Here is a 12,041-nt window from a genome sequence, read left to right on the forward strand (position 1 = left end):
CTCAACCTAACTTTGCACCTCAACCTAACTTTGCACCTCAACCTAACTTTGCACCTCAACCTAACTTTGCACCTCAACCTAACTTTGCACCTCAACCTAACTTTGCACCTCAATCTAACTTTGCACCTCAACATAACTTTGCGCCTCAACCTAACTTTGCACCTCAACCTAACTTTGCACCTCAACATAACTTTGCACCTCAACCTAACTTTGCACCTCAACCTAACTTTGCACCTCAACCTAACTTTGCACCTCAACCTAACTTTGCACCTCAACCTAACTTTTGCACCTCAACCTAACTTTGCACCTCAACCTAACTTTGCGCCTCAACCTAACTTTGCACCTCAACCTAACTTTGCACCTCAACCTAACTTTGCACCTCAACCTAACTTTGCACCTCAACATAACTTTGCACCTCAACCTAACTTTGCACCCCAACCTAACTTTGCACCTCAACCTAACTTTGCACCTCAATCTAACTTTGCACCTCAACCTAACCTTTGCACCTCAACCTAACTTTGCACCTCAACCTAACTTTGCACCTCAACCTAACTTTGCACCTCAACCTAACTTTGCACCTCAACCTAACTTTTGCGCCTCAACCTAACTTTGCACCTCAACCTAACTTTGCACCTCAACCTAACTTTGCACCTCAATCTAACTTTGCACCTCAACCTAACTTTGCACCTCAACATAACTTTGCACCTCAACCTAACTTTGCACCTCAACCTAACTTTGCACCTCAACCTAACTTTGCACCTCAACCTAACTTTGCACCTCAACCTAACTTTGCACCTCAATCTAACTTTGCACCTCAACCTAACCTTTGCACCTCAACATAACTTTGCACCTCAACCTAACTTTGCACCTCAACCTAACTTTGCACCTCAACCTAACTTTTGCGCCTCAACCTAACTTTGCACCTCAACCTAACTTTGCACCTCAACCTAACTTTGCACCTCAACCTAACTTTTGCACCTCAATCTAACTTTTGCGCCTCAACATAACTTTGCACCTCAACATAACTTTGCACCTCAACCTAACTTTGCACCTCAACCTAACTTTGCACCTCAACCTAACTTTGCACCTCAACCTAACCTTTGCACCTCAACATAACTTTGCACCTCAACCTAACTTTTGCACCTCAACCTAACTTTGCACCTCAACCTAACCTTTGCACCTCAACCTAACTTTGCACCTCAACCTAACTTTTGCACCTCAATCTAACTTTTGCGCCTCAACATAACTTTGCACCTCAACCTAACCTTTGCACCTCAACCTAACTTTGCACCTCAACCTAACTTTGCACCTCAACCTAGCTTTGCACCTAACCTTTGCACCTCAACATAACTTTGCACCTCAACCTAACTTTGCACCTCAACCTAACTTTGCACCTAACCTTTGCACCTCAACCTAACTTTGCACCTCAACCTAACCTTTGCACCTCAACATAACTTTGCACCTAACCTTTGCACCTCAACCTAACTTTGCACCTCAACCTAACCTTTGCACCTCAACATAACTTTGCACCTCAACCTAACTTTGCACCTCAACCTAACTTTGCACCTAACCTTTGCACCTCAACTTAACTTTGCACCTAACCTTTGCACCTCAACTTAACTTTGCACCTCAACCTAACTTTGCACCTCAACCTAACTTTGCACCTCAACCTAACTTTGCACCTCAATCTAACTTTGCACCTCAACCTAACTTTGCACCTCAACATAACTTTGCACCTCAACCTAACTTTGCACCTCAACCTAACTTTGCACCTCAATCTAACTTTGCACCTCAACCTAACTTTGCACCTCAATCTAACTTTGCACCTCAACCTAACCTTTGCACCTCAACCTAACTTTGCACCTCAACCTAACTTTGCACCTCAACCTAACTTTGCACCTCAATCTAACTTTGCACCTCAACCTAACTTTGCACCTCAACATAACTTTGCACCTCAACCTAACTTTGCACCTCAACCTAACTTTGCACCTCAACCTAACTTTGCACCTCAACCTAACTTTGCACCTCAATCTAACTTTGCACCTCAACCTAACCTTTGCACCTCAACATAACTTTGCACCTCAACCTAACTTTGCACCTCAACCTAACTTTGCACCTCAACCTAACTTTTGCGCCTCAACCTAACTTTGCACCTCAACCTAACTTTGCACCTCAACCTAACTTTGCACCTCAACCTAACTTTTGCACCTCAATCTAACTTTTGCGCCTCAACATAACTTTGCACCTCAACATAACTTTGCACCTCAACCTAACTTTGCACCTCAACCTAACTTTGCACCTCAACCTAACTTTGCACCTCAACCTAACCTTTGCACCTCAACATAACTTTGCACCTCAACCTAACTTTTGCACCTCAACCTAACTTTGCACCTCAACCTAACCTTTGCACCTCAACCTAACTTTGCACCTCAACCTAACTTTTGCACCTCAATCTAACTTTTGCGCCTCAACATAACTTTGCACCTCAACCTAACCTTTGCACCTCAACCTAACTTTGCACCTCAACCTAACTTTGCACCTCAACCTAACTTTGCACCTAACCTTTGCACCTCAACCTAACTTTGCACCTCAACCTAACCTTTGCACCTCAACATAACTTTGCACCTCAACCTAACTTTGCACCTCAACCTAACTTTGCACCTAACCTTTGCACCTCAACCTAACTTTGCACCTCAACCTAACCTTTGCACCTCAACATAACTTTGCACCTAACCTTTGCACCTCAACCTAACTTTGCACCTCAACCTAACCTTTGCATCTCAACATAACTTTGCACCTCAACCTAACTTTGCACCTCAACCTAACTTTACACCTAACCTTTGCACCTCAACTTAACTTTGCACCTAACCTTTGCACCTCAACTTAACTTTGCACCTCAACCTAACTTTGCACCTCAACCTAACTTTGCACCTAACCTTTGCACCTCAACTTAACTTTGCACCTCAACCTAACCTTTGCACCTCAACATAACTTTGCACCTCAACCTAACTTTGCACCTAACCTTTGCACCTCAACCTAACTTTGCACCTCAACCTAACCTTTGCACCTCAACCTAACTTTGCACCTAACGTTTGCACCTCAACTTAACTTTGCACCTCAACCTAACTTTTGCACCTCAACATAACTTTGCACCTCAACCTAACCTTTGCACCTCAACCTAACCTTTGCACCTCAACATAACTTTGCACCTCAACCTAACTTTGCACCTCAACCTAACCTTTGCACCTCAACCTAACTTTGCACCTCAACCTAACTTTGCACCTCAACTTAACCTTTGCACCTCAACCTAACTTTGCACCTAACCTTTGCACCTCAACATAACTTTGCACCTCAACCTAACTTTTGCACCTCAATATAACTTTGCACCTCAACCTAACTTTGCACCTCAACCTAACTTTGCACCTCAATCTAACTTTGCACCTCAACCTAACCTTTGCACCTCAACATAACTTTGCACCTCAACCTAACTTTGCACCTAACCTTTGCACCTCAACCTAACTTTGCACCTCAACCTAACCTTTGCACCTCAACCTAACTTTGCACCTAACGTTTGCACCTCAACTTAACTTTGCACCTCAACCTAACTTTTGCACCTCAACATAACTTTGCACCTCAACCTAACCTTTGCACCTCAACCTAACCTTTGCACCTCAACATAACTTTGCACCTCAACCTAACTTTGCACCTCAACCTAACCTTTGCACCTCAACCTAACTTTGCACCTCAACCTAACTTTGCACCTCAACTTAACCTTTGCACCTCAACCTAACTTTGCACCTAACCTTTGCACCTCAACATAACTTTGCACCTCAACCTAACTTTTGCACCTCAATATAACTTTGCACCTCAACCTAACTTTGCACCTCAACCTAACTTTGCACCTCAATCTAACTTTGCACCTCAACCTAACCTTTGCACCTCAACATAACTTTGCACCTCAACCTAACTGTGCACCTCAACCTAACTTTGCACCTCAACCTAACTTTTGCGCCTCAACCTAACTTTGCACCTCAACCTAACTTTGCACCTCAACCTAACTTTGCACCTCAACCTAACTTTTGCACCTCAATCTAACTTTTGCGCCTCAACATAACTTTGCACCTCAACCTAACTTTGCACCTCAACCTAACTTTGCACCTCAACCTAACTTTGCACCTCAACCTAACTTTTGCACCTCAACCTAACCTTTGCACCTCAACATAACTTTGCACCTCAACCTAACCTTTGCACCTCAACCTAACTTTGCACCTCAACCTAACTTTTGCACCTCAATCTAACTTTTGCGCCTCAACATAACTTTGCACCTCAACCTAACCTTTGCACCTCAACCTAACTTTGCACCTCAACCTAACTTCGCACCTCAACCTAACTTTGCACCTCAACCTAACTTTTGCACCTCAACCTAACCTTTGCACCTCAACATAACTTTGCACCTCAACTTAACCTTTGCACCTCAACCTAACTTTGCACCTCAACCTAACTTTTGCACCTCAATCTAACTTTTGCGCCTCAACATAACTTTGCACCTCAACCTAACCTTTGCACCTCAACCTAACTTTGCACCTCAACCTAACTTTGCACCTCAACCTAACTTTGCACCTAACCTTTGCACCTCAACCTAACTTTGCACCTAACCTTTGCACCTCAACCTAACTTTGCACCTAACCTTTGCACCTCAACTTAACTTTGCACCTCAACCTAACCTTTGCACCTCAACATAACTTTGCACCTCAACCTAACTTTGCACCTAACCTTTGCACCTCAACCTAACTTTGCACCTAACCTTTGCACCTCAACCTAACTTTGCACCTCAACCTAACCTTTGCACCGCAACCTAACTTTGCACCTAACCTTTGCACCTCAACCTAACTTTGCACCTCAACCTAACCTTTGCACCTCAAAATAACTTTGCACCTCAACCTAAACTCGTCGGACACGTTTCCAGTGAGGGTTGGACCCCGCCAGGGCTGCCCTTTGTCACCCATTCTGTTCATAACTTTTATGGACAGAATTTCTAGGCGCAGTCAGGATGTTGAGGGTATCTGGTTTGGTGGCTGCAGGATTAGGTCTCTGCTTTTTGCAGATGATGTGGTCCTGATGGCTTCATCTGGCCAGGATCTTCAGCTCTCACTGGATCGGTTCGCAGCCGAGTGTGAAGCGACTGGGATGAGAATCAGCACCTCCAAGTCCGAGTCCATGGTTCTCGCCCGGAAACGGGTGGAGTGCCATCTCCGGGTTGGGGAGGAGATCTTGCCCCAAGTGGAGGAGTTCAAGTACTTAGGAGTCTTGTTCACGAGTGAGGGAAGAGTGGATGGTGAGATCGACAGGCGGATCGGTGCGGCGTCTTCAGTAATGCGGACGCTGTATCGATCCGTTGTGGTGAAGAAGGAGCTGAGCCGGAAGGCAAAGCTCTCAATTTACCGGTCGATCTACGTTCCCATCCTCACCTATGGTCAGGAGCTTTGGGTTATGACCGAAAGGACAAGATCACGGGTACAAGCGGCCCAAATGAGTTTCCTCAGCCGAGTGGTGGGTCTCTCCCTTAGAGATAGGGTGAGAAGATCTGTCATCCGGGAGGAGCTCAAAGTAAAGCCGCTGCTCCTCCACATGGAGAGGAGCCAGATGAGGTGGTTCGGGCATCTGGTCAGGATGCCACCCGAACGCCTCCACGGGGAAGACACAGGACACGTTGGGAAGACTATGTCTCCCGGCTGGCCTGGGAATGCCTCGGGATCCCCCGGGAAGAGCTGGAAGAAGTGGCTGAGGAGAGGGAAGTCTGGGCTTTCCTGCTTAGGCTGCTGCCCCCGCGAATCGACCTCGGATAAGCGGAAGAAGATGGATGGATGGATGGATGCATGGATGGATGGATACCTTTTTCTTTTATAGATGATTATTATAATATTACATTTTTCTCTTAGACATTATTATTACAGTATTAAATGTTTCTCTTATATATTATTATTACAGCATTACCTTTTTTTTCTTATAGATTATTTTTACAGTATTACCATTTTCCTCTTACAGATTATTATTACAGTATTACCTTTTTTCTTTTATAGATTATTATTACAGTATTACCTTTTGGTTTTATACATTATTATTACAATATTACCTTTTTCTGTTATCGGTTTTTACTACATTATTACCTTTGTCTCTTTATTGATTAATATTACAGTATTACCTTTTTCTTTTATAGATTTATATTACAGTATTACCTTTTTCTTTTATATATTATCATTACAATATTGCCTTTTTCTTTTAGATATTATTATTATAGTAATACCTGCGTTATTTCTCCTATAGATTATTATTACAGCACTACCTGTTTATTTTATAGATTATTATTACAGTAATAACTGTTTATTTTATAGATTACTATTACAGTAATACCTGAGTTCTCTTGCTCATTATTATTATTATTATTATTACAAAAGGGACAAGCGGTAGAAAATGGATGGATTATTATTATTATTATTATTATTAATATTATTATTATAAAAGCTCGCCAAATAGAAACATGTCCGCCATTTTAAACTCGGATGAGGTTTGTCCCTCCGACTTGCCGTAGCTTCATTGCGATTGGTTGAGATGGAACAAAATGGCGCCACCCGCGGACTAGCAAAACCGACTCGCTTGTGTGTTAGCTGTAATTTAGCTGAATTTTTTAATTGTTGTGAAGCTGCAGACGAGCAACATTAGTTGTTTCCTTTGCGTGACTTATGTTAGGAACACCAGCGTGGATTATTCTCTGTACAACGCGACGTTCGGAGAGAAGGTATGTAAACATCGTAAACATAATAACTTCATGTTGTCTAGTCAACTAAATAATCTAATATCTTCTTTATTACTTATAATATTATATCTTCTGTATTAGTATTAATATTATATCTTCAGTATTAGTAATAATAGTATATCTTCTATATTACTAATAATATTATATCTTCTGTATTAGTAAGAATATTATATCTTCTGTATTAGTAACAATATTATATCTTCTGTATTAGAAATAATATTATATGTTCTGTATTAGTAATGATGTAATTGTCTGTATTAGTAATGATGTAATGGTCTGTATTTGTAATGATGTAATGGTCTGTATTAGTAATGATGTAATGGTCTGTATCAGTAATGATCTAAAGTTCTGTATTAGTAATGATGTAATGGTCTGTATTAGTACTGATCTAATGGTCTGTATTAGTACTGATCTAATGGTCTGTATTAGTACTGATCTAATGGTCTGTATTAGTAATGATCTAATGGTCTGTATTAGTACTGATCTAATGGTCTGTATTAGTACTGATGTAATGGTCTGTATTTGTAATGATGTAATGGTCTGTATTAGTAATGTAATGGTCTGTATTAGTATTGATATAATGGTCTGTATTTGTAATGATGTAATGGTCTGTATTAGTAATGATCTAATGGTCTGTATTAGTACTGATCTAATGGTCTGTATTAGTAATTATGTAATGGTCTGTATTAGTAATGATCCAATGGTCTGTATTAGTACTGATGTAATGGTCTGTATTTGTAATGATGTAATGGTCTGTATTAGTAATGATCTAATGGTCTGTATTAGTAACGATCTAATGGTCTGTATTAGTACTGATCTAATGGTCTGTATTAGTACTGATCTAATGGTCTATATTAGTAATAATCTAATGGTCTGTATTCGTACTGATCTAATGGTCTGTATTAGTAATGTTCTAATGGTCTGTATTAGTAATGATCTAATGGTCTGTATTAGTAATGTTCTAATGGTCTGTATTAGTAATGATCTAATGGTCTGTATTAGTAATGATCTAATGGTCTGTATTAGTAATGATCTAATATCAATCAATGTTTACTTATATAGCCCTAAATCACAAGTGTCTCAAAGTGCTGCACATGGTCTGTATTAGTACTGATCTAATGGTCTGTATTAGTAATGATCTAATATGGTCTGTATAAGTAATGATCTAATGGTCTGTATTAGTACTGATCTAATGGTCTGTATTAGTACTGATCTAATGGTCTGTATTAGTAATGATCTAATGGTCTGTATTAGTACTGATCTAATGGTCTGTATTAGTACTGATATAATGGTCTGTAGTAGTTTAGTTAAAGTTAAAGTACCAATGATAGTCACACACACACTAGGTGTGGTGAAATGTGTCCTCTACATTTGACCCATCCCCTTGTTCACCCCCTGGGAGGTGAGGGGAGCAGTGGGCAGCAGCGCTGGCCGCGCCCAGGAATCATTTTTGGTGATTTAACCCCCAATTCCAACCCTTGATGCTGAGTGCCAAGCAGGGAGCTAATGGGTCCCATTTTTATAGTCTTTGGTATGACTCGGTCGGGGTTTGAACTCACAACCTACCGATCTCAGGGCGGACACTCTAACCACTAGGCCCCTGAGTATGTGTATGGTAATGTATGTAAGTTTCAACTAAGTTGTTTTTTTAGCAGCACAAAAGATGCCAGCCTTCCGTCAAGTAGGAGAGAAGCAGCTTCCTAACACCGTCTTGTTCATGGCATGGTCGCCCAGGAGAGACCTGATTGCTCTGGCCAGCACCACCGGAGAGGTACTTTCAACTATTCTATCTACAGATGTTTATTTTTATTAGGTTGTATAAATTGTCATATGTTTCATTACTTTGTCTTAATATTCATGTTTTATTAGTCTGTCTTAATATACATATGTTTCATTAGTCTGTCTTAATATTCATGTTTTATTAGTCTGTCTTAATATACATATGTTTTATTAGTCTGTCTTAATATTCATGTTTTATTAGTCTGTCTTAATATACATATGTTTCATTAGTCTGTCTTAATATTCATGTTTTATTAGTCTGTCTTAATATTCATGTTTTATTAGTCTATCTTAATGTTCATATGTTTTATTAGTCTGTCTTAATATTCATGTTTTATTAGTCTGTCTTAATATACATATGTTTCATTAGTCTGTCTTAATATTCATATTTTATTAGTCTGTCTTAATATTCATGTTTTATTGGTCTGTCTTAATATTCATGTTTTATTAGTCTGTCTTAATATACATATGTTTCATTAGTTTGTCTTAATATTCATATGTTTTATTAGTCTGTCTTAATATTCATATGTTATATTAGTCTGTCTTAATATTCATATGTTATATTAGTCTGTTTTAATATTCAAGTTTTGTTAGTCTGTTTTAATATTATGTTTTATTAGTCTGTCTTAATATACATATGTTTCATTAGTTTGTCTTAATATTCATATGTTTTATTAGTCTGTCTTAATATTCATATGTTATATTAGTCTGTTTTAATATTCATGTTTTATTAGTCTGTTTTAATATTCATGTTTTCATAGTCTGTGTGAATATTCATATGTTATATTAGTCTGTCTTAATATTCATGTTTCATTAGTCTGTCTTAATACTCATATGTTTAATTAGTCCGTCTTAATATTCATGATTGATTCCGTTGATTCTGTCTCAATATTTATGTTTTATTAGTCTGTCTTAATAAACATATGTTTTATTAGTGTGTCTTAATGTTCATATGTTTTATTAGTCTGGCCTTATATGTATGTTTTATTAGTTTGTCTTAATATTCAAATGTTTTATTAGTTTGTCTTAATGTTCATGTGTTTTATTAGTTTGTCTTAATGTTCATATTTTATTAGTTTGTGTTAATATTCATATGTTTTATTAGTCTGTCTTAATATTCATGTTTTATTGGTTTGTCTTAATATTCATATGTTTTATTAGTTTGTCTTAATGTTCATATGTTTTATTAGTTTGTCTTAATGTTCATATTTTATTAGTTTGTGTTAATATTCATGTTTTATTAGTCTGTCTTAATATTCATATGTTATATTAGTCTGTTTTAACATTCATGTGTTTCATTAGTTTGTCTTAATATTCATATATTTTATTAGTTTGTCTTAATATTCATGTTTTATTAGACTGTCTTAATAGTCATGTTTTATTAGTCTGTCTTAATATTCATATGTTTTATTAGTTTGTCTTAATATTCACGTGTTTTATTAGTTTGTCTTAATATTCATGTTTTATTAGTCTGTCTTAATATTGATGTTTTATTAGTCTGTCTTAATATTCATGTTTTATTACTGTAAATACAGTCATGTTTTCTGACTCTTCTCTGTCCGTAGCTTCTTCTGCATCGCCTGGTGAACTTCCAGCGGGTGTGGAGCCTGGCGCCCAGCGAGCACATCGGCAAGGAGATCAGCGCGCTGGCCTGGAGACCTGACGGCAAAAGTCAGTCCTGCTAGAACTTCTGTTGCCAGCTCTTCTCACCGAATCTTTCCCTTTTCTCCTGAACGCTCAGTTTTGGCCTTCAGCCTCGGAGATACGAAGCAGGTGGTTCTGTGCGGTGTGGAGAAAGCGGAGGTTCTGCACGTGTTCCTCATGCAGAACCCGGTCAGCTGCATGTGCTGGATGGAGGTGACGGGGGAAAGCAGGTAGGCTGCTTTATATATTCCTGTGTCTCAAGTGTAATTGGCATGAATGTTGTCCTCAATGTGCTCCAGTGCCTTGGGCTCCTTTTGTCAGTCAGAAGATGAATCCAAGCTGTTCCTCCCCAAACTAGCATCGCTGCCCAAAAGGTAAGTGGAAGCAAAAACATCTGCCTGGGTGACCTGCTGTCATGTTTCATACCTCTTGCTGTTTAGCTACAGCACAACATCCATGCTCTTTAGGTAAGTCCACCTTAGCATCTCCTTTCCAGTGTCCTGGAGATACTGACTCTGCTTATTTCTGCTACAGCGAGGAGAAGTCTGACAAGATCATGAACCTGCTGGGAGAAGTCAGGTAACTTGTCATTATTTATCAAGCAGTTGACTCGTTATTGTAAAAGTATTTTCTTTCTGTGCAGGCTGAACATACTTGCCCTTGGAGGAGATGCAGGGAACGTGGAGCTTTACGCCTACGGCATGTACAAGATTGCATCCTTAGCCCCTGTAAGACACTTGATACGAATGATTTATACAGAATATACTGATATGGATGATTATTATACAGAATATACTGATATGGATGATTATTATACAGAATATACTGATATGGATTAATTTTATACAGAATATACTGATATGGATGATTATTATACAGAATATACTGATATGGATGATTATTATACAGAATATACTGATATGGATTAATTTTATACAGAATATACTGATATGGATGATTATTATACAGAATATACTGATATGGATGATTATTATACAGAATATACTAATATGGATGATTATTATACAGAATATACTGATATGGATTAATTTTATACAGAATATACTGATATGGATGAATATTATACAGAATATACTGATATGGATGAATATTATACAGAATATACTGATATGGATGAATATTATACAGAATATACTGATATGGATGATTATTATACAGAATATACTGATATGGATTAATTTTATACGGAATATACTACTATGGATGAATATTATACAGAATATACTGATATGGATTAACTTTATACAGAATACTGATATGGATTAATTTTACACGGAATATACTAATATGGATGAATATTATACAGAATATACTGATATTGATTAATATTATACGGAATATACTGATATTGATGAATATTATACAGAATATACTGATATTGATGAATTTTAGACAGAATACTGATATGGATTAATTGTATACAGAATATACTGATATGGATGAATATTATACAGAATATACTGATATTGATTAATATTATACGGAATATACTGATATTGATGAATATTATACAGAATATACTGATATTGATGAATTTTAGACAGAATACTGATATGGATTAATTGTATACAGAATATACTGATATGGATTAACTTTATACAGAATACTGATGTGGATTATTTTTACACGGAATATACTAATATGGATGAATATTATACAGAATATACTGATATGGATGATTATTATACAGAATATACTGATATGGATTAATTTTATACAGAATATACTGATATGGATGATTATTATACAGAATATACTGATATGGATTAATTTTATACAGAAT

General features: G+C 37.8%; 1 protein-coding gene across 2 annotated transcripts in view; it reads left to right on the forward strand.

Annotated features, from left to right (window-relative positions):
• The first annotated feature begins 6,568 nt into the window (after nucleotides 1-6,568).
• The window catches only part of anapc4 (anaphase promoting complex subunit 4), a 42,428-nt gene continuing 36,955 nt past the window's right edge, over nucleotides 6,569-12,041 (forward strand). The window contains exons 1-8 of one of the 2 annotated variants that reach the window (XM_062039278.1): nucleotides 6,569-6,796; nucleotides 8,467-8,585; nucleotides 10,159-10,264; nucleotides 10,335-10,467; nucleotides 10,537-10,611; nucleotides 10,678-10,704; nucleotides 10,772-10,816; nucleotides 10,881-10,965. In XM_062039278.1, the coding sequence (XP_061895262.1) occupies nucleotides 8,478-8,585; nucleotides 10,159-10,264; nucleotides 10,335-10,467; nucleotides 10,537-10,611; nucleotides 10,678-10,704; nucleotides 10,772-10,816; nucleotides 10,881-10,965 (579 nt within the window). In that variant the 5' untranslated portion in view covers nucleotides 6,569-6,796; nucleotides 8,467-8,477. The remainder of the gene's footprint in view (nucleotides 6,797-8,466; nucleotides 8,586-10,158; nucleotides 10,265-10,334; nucleotides 10,468-10,536; nucleotides 10,612-10,677; nucleotides 10,705-10,771; nucleotides 10,817-10,880; nucleotides 10,966-12,041) is intronic. The other variant, XM_062039279.1, reaches the window with a different exon arrangement.

Source organism: Entelurus aequoreus, linkage group LG27 (genome assembly GCF_033978785.1).
Source record: "Entelurus aequoreus isolate RoL-2023_Sb linkage group LG27, RoL_Eaeq_v1.1, whole genome shotgun sequence".
In the NCBI taxonomy this organism is placed as follows: Eukaryota; Metazoa; Chordata; class Actinopteri; order Syngnathiformes; family Syngnathidae; genus Entelurus; species Entelurus aequoreus.